The sequence below is a fragment of the Lycium barbarum genome, chromosome 11, assembly GCF_019175385.1.
Source record: "Lycium barbarum isolate Lr01 chromosome 11, ASM1917538v2, whole genome shotgun sequence".
In the NCBI taxonomy this organism is placed as follows: Eukaryota; Viridiplantae; Streptophyta; class Magnoliopsida; order Solanales; family Solanaceae; genus Lycium; species Lycium barbarum.
In genome coordinates, this window is record NC_083347.1 from 25905029 (window position 1) to 25924288 (window position 19260).

The 19260-nt window shown below is 36.2% G+C and overlaps 2 protein-coding genes across 2 annotated transcripts; both read right to left on the bottom strand.

Moving 5' to 3' along the window:
- Positions 1 to 6140: 6140 nt before the first annotated feature.
- On the bottom strand, positions 6141 to 7535 carry LOC132619606 (uncharacterized). The gene is made up of 2 exons (XM_060334458.1): positions 6801 to 7535; positions 6141 to 6740 (listed from the first exon to the last, which is right to left on the bottom strand). The coding sequence occupies exons 1-2, from the start codon at positions 7533 to 7535 to the stop codon at positions 6141 to 6143; spliced, it is 1335 nt and encodes a 444-aa protein (XP_060190441.1).
- Positions 7536 to 8490: 955 nt separating this feature from the next.
- LOC132619608 (uncharacterized) lies at positions 8491 to 9468 on the bottom strand. The gene has a single exon (XM_060334459.1). It carries the CDS (start codon positions 9466 to 9468, stop codon positions 8491 to 8493), a length of 978 nt encoding a protein of 325 aa, XP_060190442.1.
- Positions 9469 to 19260: the final 9792 nt, after the last annotated feature.

Below are 19260 nucleotides of genomic sequence, written 5' to 3' on the forward strand. Positions count from 1 at the left end.
ATTTTGTAGTGGATTTCTTGGTGCGCAGGATAAATCTCAAAATATATGCATAGGCAATGAGCCGTGCTAAGGCAGGTGTAATTATTGGTGATATTTTTTGAGGTCCTCGGATGAGGTAGTGGTCCTTGTGCTGTATTTTTCCTAGTCCAAATTAATGGGCTGATAATATTACGTGGTGAAGAAAAATTGTGACGATTCACTTTTGCTCCATAAATGCATGCACGTATTTAACTCTTTTTTTTTTCTTTCAACATTCATCATCTATACGAAAAATTAACTAACTAGAGAATGACACATTCAAATACTCAAATATCTTTGATTCTTTTTTTTTTCCATCGGGTGTTCAATATTCATATTGGAGCCTTGATTAATCAGAAGTCGCGCCGTATATTAACTGATTCTATAACTGATATTTCATGTGATTGATGTTGGTTAATGCAATTTGTTAACTTGCAAGAAGCAGTGTGAAGCTAGGAATTCGCAGACAGTTAATCAAGCTCTTCTCTGTTTCTTTCATTTTCTCCAGTTTTCCGTGTTCCTATTTAAATTTGTTGCACTTGTCCCTTTTAACTATTAAGTGTCCAATTTTCTGTAATCAAACAATAGTTTGAACCAATATTAAAAAGATAGACTTACCCGTTAATCTTGAAAAATACCCTTTAACTTTGATTAAAGGAATCTATCGCGAAGTATTGGCAACCATTAAGAATTCGTCCATGTATATACTTCGTGACCTCCTTATTAGGAGTCACCAAGAAAACTGAAAAAGCAACAGAAATATTATGCTTGAAGAGTTTGATTATTACATGGAATCTAGGGGAGCCTAAACACAGTGATTACACGAATAGCCACAACGTAACATGCCTAGGCAGTCAAAACTATATGTTTCTTGAGTATTTGAGGCAAGGACAAAAATGATGATCTGATTTCAACGTCCTTTGCTGCGACACCTATAGAAGAGTTGTTGATTCGGTTACCTATATTAAATTTTAATTTGTCATTCGGGTTTTCTTATTTTATAGGAATTTTGCAATTTCATTGACTGACACGGGAAGCGGTAGTGAATTATATATATAATCATGATGATTTTTATGTCTGGAAATAATTTATGTACCTTTGTTTTTTGAGATGACGATTAATAATGTACCTTTGTTTTTTGAGATGACGATTAATAAAGCACGTGATCAAACAATTCCCATTGTTAGATAGTATCTAGCTTAACTTGTTTATGCAAACGAACAACGTAGTGGCATATGAATGTAGACAACAAGAGTCCTTAGAGCAACCGAAAGAGTGAAAGGAACAAGTAAAAAATCACATGGTTTCTACTAGTTCATGGATAATTTCTTTATTTCTTTACTAAAGCTCATGTTTTAGTTGCGTTTTGAGCTTAAACCGCTAGCAGACCTCGGGCACTTTCATGCTTTTCACCTTTGCTACCATTGTAAACAATTAGTTCCAACACTTAAAACTTCAAAGAAATATATCCTAAGGAACAGACGCCCTTCACAAGAATCGCAAACACTTCGAACCCGATTTCTATCAGCAATTCTAGGAGACTTCAGGTGATATTTTGAAATCTGGTCCGAGTAATTGCTTTAAGGGATTTTGCTTTTTCTTAGTGGTTAGTCTATGGATTAAGAAATCCCCGAGGGCTAGCGGTGCCTGTGGCGAATTCGAACTCGTAACGTGCACCTATCCCACATATCATGCGTTGCGCTATTACCACTAAACCAAAGTCTTGGGAGCTATTACCAATCTTACACTTAATTTGAACAGGTGATCTGAAGGCCAGATCAGAAATTCGGTCAATTAATTTGGCAGCACACCCTTGCACAATGACAAATTTACAAATATGCCAACGATAAAAATGTCGAACTTCTACGTACATGAACAAATGTGTCAACAATAAAAAATGTCGATCTTCTACTTGAAGTCTATGCAACATAAAGAAAAACAGATAGGGAGGAGAGCTCGAAGACTGAACCTAATAACAGTCAGTAAATATAGTTACTACCTATGCAAAGTTAAATCGCAAAATACAAGAGAAATAAGTTAGGAGACTTACTGAATGAAGCGGATGATCCAAGATGCTTATTCATGATACTATTGAGTACAACTAGACTTCGCGAGTAAGGAAGAGATTTCACTAATCTTCTTGTTTCACGACTCCGGAATTTTACATCATACAAATCAAAGGACTTGTATTTAAACTAATAAGTTTAATTAAATTAACATTAATATTTATAAGGGATAGACGCCCTTCACAAGAATCGCAGAGCAATATCTATCGCAATTCTAGGAGACTTTAGGTGATATTTTGAAATCTGATCCGAGTAAGATTGCTTTAAGGGACATGGGTTTTGCTCATCCTTAGTGGTCTTGGTATCATCATTACACGCTTATTTTATAATTAAGAAATCCTAGAGGGCTAGCGGTCATATGTTTCAAAACTCAATGAATAATGGCTCACTCCTCTATCCTACTTCACTTAAATACCAGGCTCTGTCTGTGCAAGTTTGAACTCGCAACGTGCACCTAACCCACACATCGCGCGTTGCACTCTTATCACTAAAGCAAAGTCTTGGGGTATTATCAATCTTACACTTTGAACATGGAATCTGAAGGCCACATCAGAATTCAGTCAATATGGTAGCATACCCTGGCACAATGACAAATTTACATGAACTAATGTTCAAAAATAAAAAATGTCGATCTTCTTCTTGAAGTCTATGCAACATAAAGAAAACAAAGAAGACACATATAGGGAGGAGGGCCCAAAGACTGAACCTAATAACCGTCAGTAAACATAGTTACTACCTATGCAAAGTTGACTAGCAAAATACAATATAAATAATTAGAACTTGCTGAATGAGGTAGATGATCCAAGATGCTTATTGATGATACTATTGAGTACAATGAGACTTCGCGAGTAAGGAAAAGATTGTCCTAACCTTCTTGTTTCACAACTCCGGAAATTGGCAGTATAAAAATCAAAGGACTTGAGTTTAAACTTATAAGTTACCAAAAACCAAGGAGTTTCAAAAAGGATAATATCCTCCGAATTAGAAAGAAGTACACAAGGCTGAATGGTAGACCAAACCTTATCTCCCAACACCCTGCAGTAATATCCGGCCACAGAATTTTGCAAACCATATATGCTGATATTGTGCTTCAAAGCCCATTGAGTACCATTCTCATTCTCCAGCATCCAAATAAGGAAGTCAGATGCATTCCGATTGAAATAATACAGATGGCCTCTTGATGCTTCAATAGATCCTACATACTTGTTGCTTTGCTGCTGATCTGGAAATTCAATGGTAGCCCAAGCATTTATATTTGCAAAATTAGGGTTACATCTTATGCGTATACGAATGAGACAGCCATCACCCGATATTCTGTACAGGACTCCATCCAAATAGACTGAGTTCTTAATCCATCCTATTGCAGAACCTTAGGCTCAAGAGGAAGTTTGTACTCAATACATTCTTCCGTCTCAGAAGAAAAAACATCCTGGAACCGTATAGTGGCTTTACCAATGGAGTGAACGAACCGAATAATCTTGTATTCTAACGACTCGCTTGGATCGAAAAGGAGCGAACTGTCCACCAAGATCGAATTTTGATCCTGCTTTGGATTGACAGGTATAGTAATAGTTTCTCTGGTAGCTGGATTTTTTTTTTTTAGCAAAAATTGGCCACAAATCTATCATTGATAGCTGGCCAATGAGTCCTGATCTAAGGAGGATCAAAGTGCCATCCAGAGTGTTTTTTGGGCCTGGTCCTGAAAGAAGGAACTTTCATTCTGTCTATTTTAATTGCACCTCTGATATCAGGGGGGAGGTCCCTTTCATTGAGATAGATTGCTTTCTCAGTGAGAAGGTTGGTGTGTTTAGAGAGTAAGTCAGCAACGTCATTCCCTTCTCTAAAGCAATGTTGAACAGTGATGTTGTGTAGTTGAACCGCTTGTTGAATGAAGGCAATATCATTTTGGAATTTCCAAGGGACTTTACATTTGGCAAGAATCATGCTAACCACAAGAAGTGAGTCTAGCTCAAGGATAAGATTGTTGAAGTTGTGATCCAAGCACCACTGAATTCCTTGTAAGGCAGCCTGGGTCTCGGAGTAGTTGTTAGTGGTGAAATGTACTGGTGAGGTGAATGCCATTACCATGTGTCCATTACTCTTTCTAAGGATGCCCCCTGCCCCTGCCTTGCCTTGGTCAGCTATGTAACTTCCATCTGTGTTGAGTTTCCATTCGTTATCGCCTGGACAGTTCCATAGCACCATGATGCTTCTGAGTTGAAGTTTATAAGATTCTGAGATGTGACAAACGGTGTTCCAATTCCAGATGCTATCCATGGGACTGAATTTCCTTCCCATACTTGTTTCGATCTGGTAGAGGATCTACTGTTTGATTCTGAACACTGAAAAGTTCTTTTGTCCATACTTTTTATTGCACTTGGCTTTCCACAATTCCCACACAACAATAATAGTAGTAACATATAGTAAAAACTTATGAACTTGATTTTTTTTATGTATGGCCCACCATTGGTTTAAAATGGACATTAAATTTCTTCCTCTGGTCCGGAAACCAAGAGGAGTAGAAAAGGAGTTCCATACCTGAATAGCCAAGTCTCCAGTAGAAAATATATGATTTAGCGTGTCAGGTTTCGGTTGTATACAACATATACAGTCAGAGTTAGAAGTAATCCCGAACTTATTAATAGTGTTATCAAAAGGAAGCTTTCTTTTTAGGATTCTCCAAGTGTTAAAAGAGATTTTGAAAGGGATATGGCTATGCCAGATCTTCTCAAGCAGTTGACATTCAGGTCTCTTTTGTCTTAATAATTGAAATGCAGAGGAGCATGTAAACTTACCTTATGGACTTTGGGTCCATATAGGTTGGTCTTTACCTTGTGCAGTGTTGAAAGGAAATTGGGAAATTTCTTGGGTGATATAATTGTTGACAGTTCGTTGGAGTCTGTTGGTGTTCCAGTCATTATTGAGGAAGAACTTTTTTACCTTAGTGTTACCAGGTTTGTTGTTGTATATGATGTTGGACTGTATGGGACCTGATGGGATCCAGTTGTCCCACCAGAAAAAAATGCTACCCTCATGGATTTTCCAGTAGATATAAGGCTCAATTCGGATTATAGTCGCAAGTAAGTCTCTCCATGCGCTAGAGACTTTAGGAACTGGCACCTTAGAGATAAGATTGGACCTAGGGCAGTATTTAGCCTTTAAGAACTTAGTCCATAAATTGTCCTCTGTTCTAAGTCTCCACCACCTTTTCGCAGCAAAGGTATTACAGTAATCCTTCAGCTTTTTGAATCCTACACCTCCTTCGGAATAAGGGAAGCTAAGGTTCTTCCAAGAACTCCAGTGGTGTTTCTTTTTCTTATCCTTCTCCCTCCAGAAAAAATTAGAGAAATACATCTCAATTTGACTAATAATGCCTTTGGGAGGGGTTAGAGCAGCAAGTAAATAAAAGGTCTGCGATTGAAGGATATGGGATATGATTAGATATTTCCCACCAAAAGAGAGGAATTTGCTTTGCCATCCTTCAGTTTTAATCTGGACCTTGGAGGCAAGATTAAAGAAATAACAAACTTTCTTCCTTCCAGTGTAGATGGGACAGCCCAGGTATGTGAAAGGAAACTCAGATTGTTTGAAACCTATCCACCTGTTGATTCTTCTATTGCTTCTATAGTCTGTGGAATTGTGAGTGATGAAGAAACTCTTGTCCTGATTGATTTCTTGTCCCGAAGCGTGTTGATAATCCTTGAGAATCTTCATAATTAGATTAATGGACCTCCTATCTCCGAAAGAGAAGAGGACTAGGTCATCAGCATAGCTCAAGTGGTTTATTTTTGGGCCATTGTTGCTCATAGAGAAGCCTATAAACTTGTCATTGGAGTGTAGACTGTTCAGGGCTCTTGACAAAGCTTCGACAGCTAGAATGAACAAAGAGGGAGAGATGGGGTCTCCTTGCTTTACTCCTCTAGAAGATTTAAAGAAACCATATATGGTTCCATTAATGCGGATGGAATACCAGTTATCTGAAATAAGTCTAGCAATAAGATCAATAACATGCTCAAAAAATTTCATTTTCCAGAGTACAGCAGTAAGGAAAGACCACTAAAGTTTGTCATAAGCTTTAGACATATCCAGTTTGATGATGACGTTTCCCCCCTGGTTGGCTTGTTTCATACCATGGACTATCTCTTGAGTGAGTAAGATGTTTTCTGTGATGAGTCTCCCCTTAACAAATCCTGATTGGTTATCTGAGATGAGTTTGGGCAAAAGGGTGGCAATCTTTGAGATAATTTTATTGGAGACATTGCAAAGGCTAATAGGTCTTAGATGATCCAGGGTAGTAGGTGATGGTACTTTAGGGATGAGAACAAGGTTGGTGTGGGTATAGTATTTGGTAAGGAAGGTGCCAGTGAAAAAGGCTTTGACAAAGTTGCAAACTTCAAGTTGAATAATGTTCCAAGTAGCGTGATAAAAGTGTCCATTATACCCATCAGGGCCAGCAGCGCTGTTTGGGTCAACGGAAAAAACAGCACCTTTGATTTCTTCATCTTCGGGGATAGAGCACATAAAGCTGTTTTCTTCCTCAGTGATAGAAGTGTCAATCCAGTTCAATATGGATAAATCATTATCACTAGGAAAATGGGTGAAAAGGCTACTGAAGTGCTCCACAGCAGCGTTAAAAATATCTTCATTGCCCTCAATCTAGTGACCATAAAAGTTTCTGATTCTGTGAATGTGTGCCTTTCTCCTCTTTTCCTTTACAACACTGTAAAAGTACTTGGTGTTAGAATCCCCTTCCTCAAACCATTTTATTCTGGCTTTTTGTTTAAGAATAGAGTCTTGCATTTTGAGCCATTTAATATATTCAGCCTGGGCCTTATAGAGGGCTTGTCTATTTGTATCAGAGTCATCTGCTCCATATTCTTCCTCCAGTCTGCATATGTCAGTTTTTAGTAGTTTAACCGTAGCAAATACATCTCCAATTTTTTCCCGAGACCACTTGCTCAACACTCTAGCCAAATTCTTCAGTTTTTGCTGTAAGGTCCAAAGCTGATTGCTATGAACTTCAATGTTCCAAGCTTCTTGTACAGTCTCTTCATAGTCTCTTTGAAAGGTCCAGAAGTTTAAGAATCTGAAATATTTGATGTAATCTTGGTTGTTCTCGCCAATTCTGAACAGCATGAGACTGTGATCTGAGCTTGTTTTGGCTCTATGATCTACTCTATTGGATTGAAACATGTCTGTCCATTCTTCATTTGCCATAATTCTGTCAAGCCTTTTGCTGATTCTTTTACTTCTGCCTCTACCATTGCACCAAGTGAATGGATAGCCGGTGAAGCCTAAGTCAGTCATACCAGTGTCATCCATACAAGTTCTAAAATCAGTGCTCTTATTAAGGTTGTATGGCACACCTCCTTTCTTTTCAACAGCTTCTAAGATTGAATCGAAATCCCCCATGATGGAACAAGGTCCATTAACATAATTCTTGATTCTCATGATCCTATTCCAAAGCTTCCTTCTTCTCACAATGGTAGATTTGGCATAGACTCCTGTAATCCAGCAGGTTTGTCCATTGTGACTGATTTTCAGAGTTATTTCTTGTTTGCTATTGTTGATGATAGTACAATCCAAATTGTTTTTCCAAAGGCACTAGATTTTGCTATTTTTGTTAGAAGCAGCATAATCAAATCCCATGATATTTTTGTAGTCCTCCAGTTGATCCGCAGGTAGAAAAGGTTCCTGAAGAATAACTAGGCTAACATTATGCATTCTGACTAGTCTATCTAGTCTTTCACTTGCTCCATTGGACTTAACACCCCTAATATTCCAATTAATAATGTTCATCATCAGAACTATTGGAGTTTTCTTAGTCACTTTCCTTTTGCATGATAGTAAGAGGTTTGGGTTGTCCCCTTTTACTTCTGCTTTTCTTCTTTCTATGTTTTCTTAGAGACAGACCCTACTTGGCAATTGTTTGAGAAACTTCTTTGTCTACAGGGTCCTCTGGATCTTCAAAGTGGTGGCTAATAGCTTCTTCATAACTATTTGCCACTTCTTCCTCTTCTGAGTCAGAGGTACCAAGTTGTTCTTCTGTGGCACTAGCATAATTATCTTTTCCTTCTTGTTGTGGTTTTTGAACCTCAGATTCCTGTAGATCCTGTTCATTACTGTTTTGAAGGATTTCTAGTGATCTTAGATCCACCATCAACTCCCCACTAAGTCCTTCCTAATTAAAGGCATTTATGAACTTGTCTGGGGGGTCAGGTTCATGGTGTTGGATCCTGTTGTTGGAGCTATTTTCCTCCCCAGTCTGAAGTTCCATCTGCTGAATTTTGTTGTTTTCACTTTGTCTGTTGTTCTTTTTGTTTTGCTTGTGGTCCTTTTCCCCAGCATTGTAGATTTTTTTTTGTTTTCCAGGATTCGGACTGTTTTCTTCTTGGGTTTCCTTATTTTAGGGGTGTTTGTCATGTCTTTTGTCTCCTCTTGTAGCAGTATTGGTTCCATCTGTAGCATGTTTTGGAGGATATTTGGTCAAAATCATATTCTTGACCTTCATGAGGCTGCTTTTCCTATACAGTTTCCTTTTTTTGTTCTTAGCTTTTTTCTTAGCGATTTTGCCCTGTTCCTCATGAGTGACTTCATTGGTTTTTCTTGTTATCTTGTCTTCATTGGTCTCAATAGCTTCAGTAGCCACTGGTATCTCAGCATCAGCAGTGATTCTTGGTTCCATAGTAGTAGCACGGAAATTGCTGTTCCCTACATATTTATGCACTGTCTGGCCTTGATTCTTACTCTTCTTGTTTTTTCCCTGATCTATCATAGACCCACTAGTCTGTCCTTTCTCAACAGTAAGAGCCTTTCCACCTCTTTGCTCATTGACAGTGTCAAAATTATCAGGATGTTTGGTATGGTCTTTCTTTGTGCTGGCAATTCCTTGGTTGCTATTTTTGTCTTCCGTTTTACCCTCCTTATTCTTGTTATTATTGTCCTTTCTTTTGGCAGCTAATTGATTTTCCTCTTCTAGTTTTTTCTTTCTTGCCAAAACTCTGCATTCATCAATAGCATGTCCCAATAAACTGCAATGGGTGCAATATTTAGGCATGGTTTCATACTCAAGTTTCTGGTAGAAGCCTTTTAAAGGGCTATTTTCCTCTTCAACTCCAATCCAAAGTTTGTGAATTCTAGGTTTAGTGAGGTCTATCTCAACTCTTACCTTTGCCATACCGGGTCGAGTTCTACCTCCAGCGACATTGTCCATTCCAATTGGTATACCAATTGGGTTAAGGATTTGCCTAATATAGAACGAAGCGTGACAGTGAAAAGGGAGTTCTGGTAAGAGAACCCAAACTGGAACTATCGGGCTATCGATCTCCGGTCTCCAATCAGGAGACCATTTAGCTAACCACATCTGCATCCCCTCAATAGTCATGACTCATCTAGGCCAAATAGAAGCAAAATCTTCTTCGTTGGTGCAATCCAAAAAAATATTATAATTATCATAAACACCGATAGTAACAGTACCTTTTAGAGGAACTTTTCCGAGAAAGGCAGATCTGGTTCGATCTATTTGAGGTCTTGGTTTCAAGAATCGACCAACAATAGCTAGTGTACATTCCTTGGCCATTGTTCCATAAAATTCTCCAGCTTTGAAGAGTATTGCCGGAACTCCATTGTGGGATGTGTATTGAGCTTTGACAGATGGGTCTCCAAATTCTTTTGGGGGTTTGTTCACAGTGTTAATAGCATTGGCATACGAAGAGGGGTTGGTTGATTCGGGTTTGGTATTGTTGGTAGAAGTTGTAGGATCGGGAAGAGTAGGTAGTTTCTCCGGTGTGTGAGCAGCCGGAGAAGCCATAGCCGAAGCCCTAATTTCCGGTCACTGTTTAAGAAATATAGACGTTAGGTGCCATTACATAGGAGAGAGAAGTTAAAGGGTGTGCTTTGATTTGTACTAGATTGCCTCTGGTAGCTGGATTACAAATTAAATACTGGGCAGGTTCGTAGTCATTGCGGAATATAAGAAGGAAACCACTGCAGCAGTCATGTAGATTTTTAGTAGTACATGTGGAAGGGCAAGGAATCCAAGTAGGTACCAATAGGATCTGGTTTATGGTGCCTCTGACGGTGATAATACACGCTATGGTAAGCTCCGTGAGGAGAGAATACTATGTTGGAAATCTTGGCTGGGTCACGAGTAAAGCAAGGACCAAAGACACCACAGATAGGGGCACAAGGTGATGGTGGAGATAATCTAGGAACACAATCATAAGAAATTAAAAAGGACCAATCTTTGGACACCCTTTTGAACGAAATTAAAGGTTTCTCGGGTAAAGGGCACAAAATCTCAACTTTCAAATCATCTGGTAATTTGGACCAATCGGATTGCTCCTCCAATGCCATGAATTTGGATGGATTAACTCGTACTATTAATAATTAGGCATGGATTCGGAACTAAGAACCAAAAATAGTCCTTAACATCGGTCGCGTATAACGCCGTATGTTGGTTTGTTGAGAAAAGGCCATAAATAGTCTCTTATCTACGGGACTAGGTCTAAAATGGTCCCTTAACTATACACTTACCAGTTTTAGTCCTTTAACTATCCAAAAACTTATCAAATTTGGTCTCCGTCTATTTTTTTATACAAACAGCATACAAACTCATAAACCTTCGTGAGATTAATCATTAAACCATTCCTCAGACCTATATTTCTTTCTCCCTGCTTCTTTTTCCTTAAGTTCATTCTTTAACCTCAACTTTTTTCCTCAAGTTCTCTCTCGCTTTTCGTAACCGACGGATTGCGTCAGTTAAAATCGACAGAAAACCGACCCAGTGGTAACTATACACTTACCAGTTTTAGTCCTTTAACTATCCAAAAACTTATCAAATTTGGTCTCCGTCTATTTTTTTATACAAACAGCATACAAACTCATAAACCTTCGTGAGATTAATCATTAAACCATTCCTCAGACCTATATTTCTTTCTCCCTGCTTCTTTTTCCTTAAGTTCATTCTTTAACCTCAACTTTTTTCCTCAAGTTCTCTCTCGCTTTTCGTAACCGACGGATTGCGTCAGTTAAAATCGACAGAAAACCGACCCAGTCCGTCGGTTTTGTTTAAAAAAAAAAAAAATCGACGGTCTCACGTCGGTTTTTTTTTTTTTTTGAAAATTAAAGAATGAAATGTAGGAACTTGGAATCGAACCCGGGTATGTTCCTTGGCATTAAAGGGCTTTACCACTAGACCACTGATATTTTTTGGTCATATACTTACATTGATTTAATTTATACTGTTTTTTCGCTCTAAAAATCGACGGAGTCCGTCTCCGTTGGTTTTTTTATAAAAAAAATAAAAAATAAAAATAAAAAACCGGTGGACTCCATCGGTTTATTTTAGAAAATAATATGAAAAATAATTATATTTTTTCGCGCATTTTTGTTCAAAAAATATCCTACGCAGTCCGTCGGTTTTCTTAAAAAAAGATTTTAAAAAATCATTGAAAAAACCGACGGAATCCGTCGATCTTTTCCATCGGTTTTTTTCGTTGGTTTTTACCAGTTTTTTAGTAGTGTTCGAGAAGAGTGGTTACAGAAATTTTGTGCCTGGGTTTGTCTTTTCGAATTTTAGAGACTCGAGAGCGACACCAATGCTAGAATGCTCTTTTTTTTTCTTTTTCTTTTTTTTAAACAAGAGGAACTTGAGGAAAAAGAAGCAGGGAGAGAGAAATATAGGTCTGAGGAATGATTTAACGATTAATCTCACGAAGGTTTATGAGTTTGTACGCTGTTTGTATAAAAAAATAGACGGAGATCAAATTTGATAAGTTTTTGGATAGTTAAAGGACTAAAACCGGTAAGTGTATAGTTAAGGGACCATTTTAGACCTACTCCCATAGATAAAGGACTATTTAGGGCCTTTTCTCTTGGTTTGTTTACTAAAAATCCATAAATAGTCCTTCTGGGGTATACTTCTTTGGACATAAATAGTTCTTTTTCCTCGAAAAAGTAAAATAAATGACTTACAACATAGGGGTGTTCATGAAAGATCGAAAAATAGAACCAAGTCAGAAATTTTAATCAAACGAAAAAAATGTCATATTTTAGTTCTATTTTGTTTGGTTTTTGCTTTAAAAACCCATATACATTTTAGTTCGGTATTAGTTTTAAGGGAAAAAATGACTCTATATACGGACTATATACTCATTCTTTCCCAATTTATGTGGCACGGTTGAAATTTAAAATTCAAACTTCTAACCTTTGACCGTGAATTCGGATATAGAAATTTTAAGGTTTTTGAAATAAAATTTATATATTTGAAAACAGCGTAAAAAATACTAAATTACAATAGTTAACAACTTAAAATATTTAAAAGGCATATAAAGAAATTCCGGTCAATAAAAACTTGGGTTTTTCAATTGTGGCATTGTGCTACATAAATTGGGACGGAGGGAGTAAATTCCTATATAAAATTATAATTTCATATATAAGTAAATTTTAATAATTTTCCAAATTTTGTTACAGTATATTAAGGTCAATCAAATTGTGCATCTGCATTTCTAGGCTTATCAGAATTAACATACGCGCTCTCTTGGGAGTGCATTTATATAGTACACTCCAAAGTTCCTAGTATAGCATGTAAACCAATTACCGTCTCTTGAGATTCAAATTGCATTTTCATATATATGTACAAAGTATTGTTTTGTTGGTTTAGCCTTTTATTTTATCTCTTTTTAAAATGAAAAGAATGAGAGGTATTGATGTAAACATTATAGAAGTGTCCCCTGTAGCACTGGCAAAAAAGAAAGAAAACAATTATAGAAGGGGACGACTAATTGGTTCTTATTGTCGTCTTCATCATTTAAACCAAATTTGATGGTTTAACTTCGCGTGGTTGATGGGATGTCTTAATTGATTTGTGTGTAGTCTTCAAATTGTAAAAGGACAAGAAATTTCATTTTCTCTTATTTAGGCCGAATAAGGCATAGTCATATCTAGGTGTTCTAGCTATAATGAGTTGTTCATATTCTTGCACAAGTTTATACAAATTACGACATATTTGATACATTTTTATGAATATATATCAAATAAAGAGTTTGATAATTAGTATTTATTAATAAAGAGTTTGAAAAAATAATAATTAAAGAAAACATTGTTGGATTTGCATGCCAAATAATAGTAATATCAATTCTCTAGTTAGGGAAAGAAAGTATCACAGTATTATTAGCTAGCGTTCGGCTACGGATTTTGTGAAATTTGAAAAGAAAAAAAAAGAGTTTTTGAAGTTGTATTGAGATTTCAGACGGAGTAAATCACGCGACTCTACTATATTTTTGTTTTGAAAACACATGCAGAGAACATTTTAGAGGGGAGAAAGATCAATTCAAATTCGGTATCTAAAATTTGAGGCAAGGGCTCTGAATTTAAGACTATAAAAGGGTGAGACGGAGAGGTGCAATCTAAAAGATACTTCCTCTTGATCAAAAAGAGTGTCGACTTAGCCTTTTTTTCTTGGGTCAGAAAGAGTATCCACTTATCAAATCAAGAAAGAATTAACCTTATTTTTTCAAATTTGCCCCTATTAAGTGTTATGTGATCAAATCTCAATACCTATTTAATTAGGGGCAGTTTAGTCAAATTACCTATTTTTATCTAGGAGTTAGTATTTTCTTAAGGGGTGTGCAAATGGCTAAGTGGACACTCTTTTTTATCCAAAGGGAGTACCTTTTTGGTGCAATCCAAAAAGTGTCGCTTCTCATTTCTCATTCACACCTTAAAACCCCAATAATAATTCGATAGATCTTCAACCGTTTAAGTTAAGTCAACTAGGAGCAATCATCAGAGACAGTAATGGAGAGGTTCTCACGGCATTGTCCAGACCTGTGAACTATAACAGCAACAATGAAGCAGAAGCTATAGCTGTTAAACAAGGTATTTTATGGTGCACAGAAAGAGGATTCAATAATTTCTAGGTGGAGTTAGACTCTCAAGTGATTACAAACATGATTAACCAAAGAAACAATTCCAACATGAATCTGAAAAGGATCATCACAGATGCAATCAGCTTAACCAAGGATCACAATTTGACATTATTACACTACCTAAGGGAAGCTAACCAACTGGCTGACTTTTTTGCAAAATTGGCATCATCTAGTGGGATGGAAACCTTATATAATCCTTCTCAACTTCCTAGAGAGGTTAAAGGTTTAATCCAACTAGACAAATGGCAACTCCTTCGATAAGGAGAAGATATGATAAAAGTGATTTTTTTGTAAGTTAACTTTTGTCACTCTTTGTAAATGAAAGGGATCTGTATAAGCTTCATCCCTCTCTATTCCTTTTGACTCTCAATGTAATCTGTAGTGTTAGAGATTTTGGTACATGCCCCGCTCTAACTATATAACCTTTCTATGCATTGAAATAGATATGGTAGGGGTCAACCCTAACCCCCCACATCAAAGTCTCACAACCCTTGATGATGGCTTAAATTTTTATTTTTATTTAAAAAAACAATTAATTAAGTCAACAAAAAGGTCATAACTCAATCTATTACTAAAAAATTGATTGAATTAGCCAAACATGAAGTGGTTAGAAGATAAGATAGTAAAACCTGGCCGAGTGGGATTTGAGGGGAAGAGAGACCGGGGCCGGCCAGAGGGCCAAGCGGCTAAAGCACACGCTTTAGCCTTGTTTTGTTTACTTTCTAATTCTTTGTATTCTTATCTCACTAAGTTACCTAGTATTTTGGGAAAATACATAAATACCCCCTCCCCCCAACGTATACTTGGATTAATTATGACGCACATAAACTTTGCGGGCGACCTATTACCCCCCTGACCTTATTTTTTCTGTATTTTTGTACCCTATTTTGGCTGACGTGGCAAAAAAATTGATGTCCAGTTGCACAGTAGAGAGTGTTGCACACTCTCCGCCACATCGGCGCCACGTCAGCGCCATGTCACTGCCACATTAGTGCCATCTAAATTTTATTAAACAAGTATTAAAATTTTAAACAATGTCATCTTCTTCATTGTCACAAGCTGGAGAGCTATCTCCATGGCTTCCATGTTATCAAATAATGCAAAGCTCAATTGTAATTCAACTTTAGCACAAACAAACAATTTTGACTAGTGTTTTTAAGCTCCAAATAGTAATACCCAGATGATTAAACAACATTTAATCACAACATCCATTTTTTTTTCTGCTGCGATTTTCAATCTCAAGAACCCAACAATACAAATCTGAGATTATCACTTTTCAACTTGTTTCAAATCAACATACAACTTCTAATGTCACCGTCATGGTCAACTCCGCCATAGTCATCGGCGTGGACCTGGCGGTCTTCGGTGACCCTACACCAATCCGCCTTTTTTTCTTCTTCATAAATTCGTCTCTCAATCACATTATTCTCTTCGAATCCACAACTAATCACAACGCCATGAAATAAACAGTCCAATTTCAACTTCCCAATATTAAAATAAGCTTTAATTACTGCTGATAAAGTAAACCCATTTGGCTCAAACCATAAATCAATCATTTCCTCTTACAATTTCAGAGAAAAAGGAATGGAGCAAGTAACAATGGAGTTCACCGGAGCAAGTAACAATGGAATTCACAGCAGCTTTCCCATGAGATTGTACTTGCAAACTAATTTGACTAACAAATCACCAACATACAAAAATTTCAGATTCAAAATTGGTAACCCAACAACATTTTCGACTACCCATTTCAGATTTAAGAATTCGACTACTCCATTTCAGATTCACAATTGGTAACCCAACAACATTTTCCTCTAATTTTTCTATCATTGGAGGAAAATGTAGGATTGAATCAACAAAAATGGAGTTCCGGAAGCGAAGAAAAAGAATGAGAGTGAAGAAGAGTTGCACAAAGAAAAAGAAAGTAAAAAATTGTGAAAGAATAAATAAAAGTAACATTAGCAAAAATGAAGAAGAATGGGGGTGGTGGTGGGGTTAGGGGTGGGTGGGAAAAATGAGGGGTGGGGTGGAATGAAGAAGAAGAAGATAGGTGGGGAAAATGAGGGGTGGGGTGGAATGAAGAAGAAGAAGAAGAAGAAGAAGAAGAAGAAGAAGAAAAAGAAGGGTTTAGTGACGTGGCGCCAATGTGGCGCTGTCGTGGCGCCGATGTGGCGAAGAGTGTGCAACACTCTCCACTGTGCAACTGGGCATCAAATTTTTTTTAGCCCCGTCAGCCAAAATAGGGTACAAAAATACAAAAAAAAAAAAAAAAAAATCCCAGGGGGTAATAGGTCGCCCGCAATGGTTGGGTGCGTCTTAATTAATCCGAGTATACGTTGGGGGGTATTTATGTATTTTCCCTAGTATTTTTGTAAGCTATCTAGTATTTCAAAAATAAGGGAAAGGACATTGAATGAATTAAATTGCACTTTATTGTTTCATAAAATTTCAAGCATTATAGCTACTTCCTCCGTCCCATATTAGTTGTCCACGTTACTAAATATATTCGTCCCAAAATACTTGTTCATTTATAAAACCAAGATAGAATTAATTAAAATTATTCTATTTTGACCTCAACATTAATTATTTTTTAAAGTAACCAATATTGATTAGAGTGCAATTTAATGGAGAGAGATAGGGGTAATGTAGTAAAAATACATTTTTATTTATGATTTCTTAAAGGGAGTGTAAAAGGGAAAGTGGACAAGTAATATGGGACGGAGGAAGTAGCAAATTGAAGCTGCAGTATTTTTTTTTTCTAGACCATGTGTTACTTTTCAAGCATGTTGTTATCTTATGTGATTATTGGCATAAACAGGTCTCAAGCGTTGTGAATGTCCGGTGGATAATGTACTTAGGGGTGTATAAAGTAAACCGATAAACCGCACCAAATCGATAAACCGAGTCAAACCGAGAAAAAAACCCGACTAGTGGTTTGGTTTGACTTGGTTTGGTGTTGGAAAAAAAAAACCCGACCATAATTGGTTTGGTTTGGTTTTAACTAAAAAAAGTCAAACCGAACCGAACCAAACCAACCCGACATTACATGTATTCAATTTTTAAAATATTTTATACATAAAAATATTTATTTGTAAAGTAATTTATAAATATTTCTTAAATTTTTTTCGTAATTTTTTATCTATTATCATATTATTCAAGCTTCAACTTAGAATTTTGTATGTCAATAAGTTTTATATCCTACGGATGTTAGTAACTCAAATAAAGTCCAAACCAAAACCAACTCAACACTAATCCTAACAAAAGAAATTCAATTTACCACTAGAAATGACAATAATGTTGGATATCTATTCTTTAGTTTTGCATAATTGATTTAGAGAGTAAAAATACATAACTTAAGTTTTTTTTCTTTGTCATATAATTAATACTTATTTTAGCATGACTTAGTATTTTTAGATTATGGTCATTTTCTTTTATGTCTTGCTAATTAGCAATATTTATTTTAGCCGATTATATTAGCTTTTGTTGAATATTTTAATACAATGTCATCACTCTTCTCATATTTTGTGTTATTTTCTTAAGAAACACCTTAATTATATAATTGTATCTTACTAGGACTAAAGAAATAGTTAAAGTAAAAGTTATATGTTTTGTATCAAGACTATTCCGAAAAAAAACCCGAAAAATCCGAGAAAACCGAACAACCCGAGAAAACCCGAGGTTGAAAAACCCGAATTTTATTGGTTTGGTTTAGTGTATAAATTTTAAAACCCGACGCAATTGGTTTGATTTGGTGTTTAAAAAATCCGAACCAACCCGGTCCATGTACACCCCTAAATGTACTTATGTGATTATTGGCATTTGGGTAAGTGCATTGTTGTGACTGTTGGTTTCAATTCAGACGTTTTTTTTTTTAATTAATGTAGTGTGGACAACTTATGAGGGCTATCCGAACGGTTGTGATTGTTGGGTTTGGACTATTTCGTAGGATAATTTTTTATTTTTTATTTTGAAAAAGAAAAGATAGTTAGTGAAGTTAGTGAGAGGGTATTTACGTAATTTAACTTTTAAGTTAGGAATTTCATGTTTTTAATATTATATAGAATATAGATATAGATATAGATATTAAAATTCAAATATGTCAATTAGAAAATATGAATCATATCACTTAAAACTCAAAAAAAGGAAGGAAACATAATTCAAACTTTAATACAATCTAAAAGAAGGAGCTCTTTATATAATATCTCAAAAAAAGATTAAATAGATCATTGATATTGTTAATTGGAAAAGAACTATAAGGAGAAATCGATTATACGAAAATTATTAACAACATTGTGTTTCAAAAAGCTAAATTAAAAAAAAAAAATTCAAATTTGTTTCATATAGTTTAAAAGGCTTAAGGCCTCTCAATAAAATGTGGCTTTAGGCCACCAATATCATTGAGCCACCCCTTAGAGAGAGCCATCATCGAGGCCACTCAGATTTGGAACTCCACGCTCCATCTGGGATGGAATGCGATAAAGTTACAGTGCATAGCTTAAGATAGTCAGAATTGGGAACACCTTTTGGTGCATAACTAGCAACATACCGCTTGTTCTCCACTTCTAGCTCAGCCATTGTAATTGTGGGTGCGCATTGACAGATTTCAAAATATTTGTATAGGCATAATTATTGGTGGTGATATTTTTGCGCTCCCTCGATGTACTTTTTACAAGAGATCTTCATTTTTTACACATACGAAATTTGAAAAAAACAGTAAGAGATTTGAGGTCATTTTTTTCCTCAAATTGTAAGAGGGCAAGAGATTTTATTTCCTAGTGTGTAGTAATGGTGGTCCTTGTGCAGTACTTTTCCTCGTCCAAATTAGAGGGGTGATAGATATTACGTGGTGGAGAAAAATTGTCACAATTCACTTTTGCTCCGTAAATGCACGTTTTTAACTCTTCTTTATTGTTTCCATGCATTCATCATCTACACAAAACTAACTAAATAGAGAATGATACTTTCAAATACTCAAATATCTTTAAAAAAAAAAAATCTTCTTGTTTCCCACCCAGTGTTTAATATCCATAATGGGGCCTCGATTGATCAGGAGTCGCGCCGTATAAGGCCACAGGGTTCGAACTTCAACTGACTGTTTAACTGATATTTCACGTGCTTGATGTTGATTAATGCAGTTTCTTAACTAGCAAGAAGCAGTGTGAACCTAGGTAATTCACAGACAATTTTATCGGGTTCTTCTCTATTTTTCCATTTTCTCCTGTTTTCTTAGTTCCTATTTAAATTTCTGA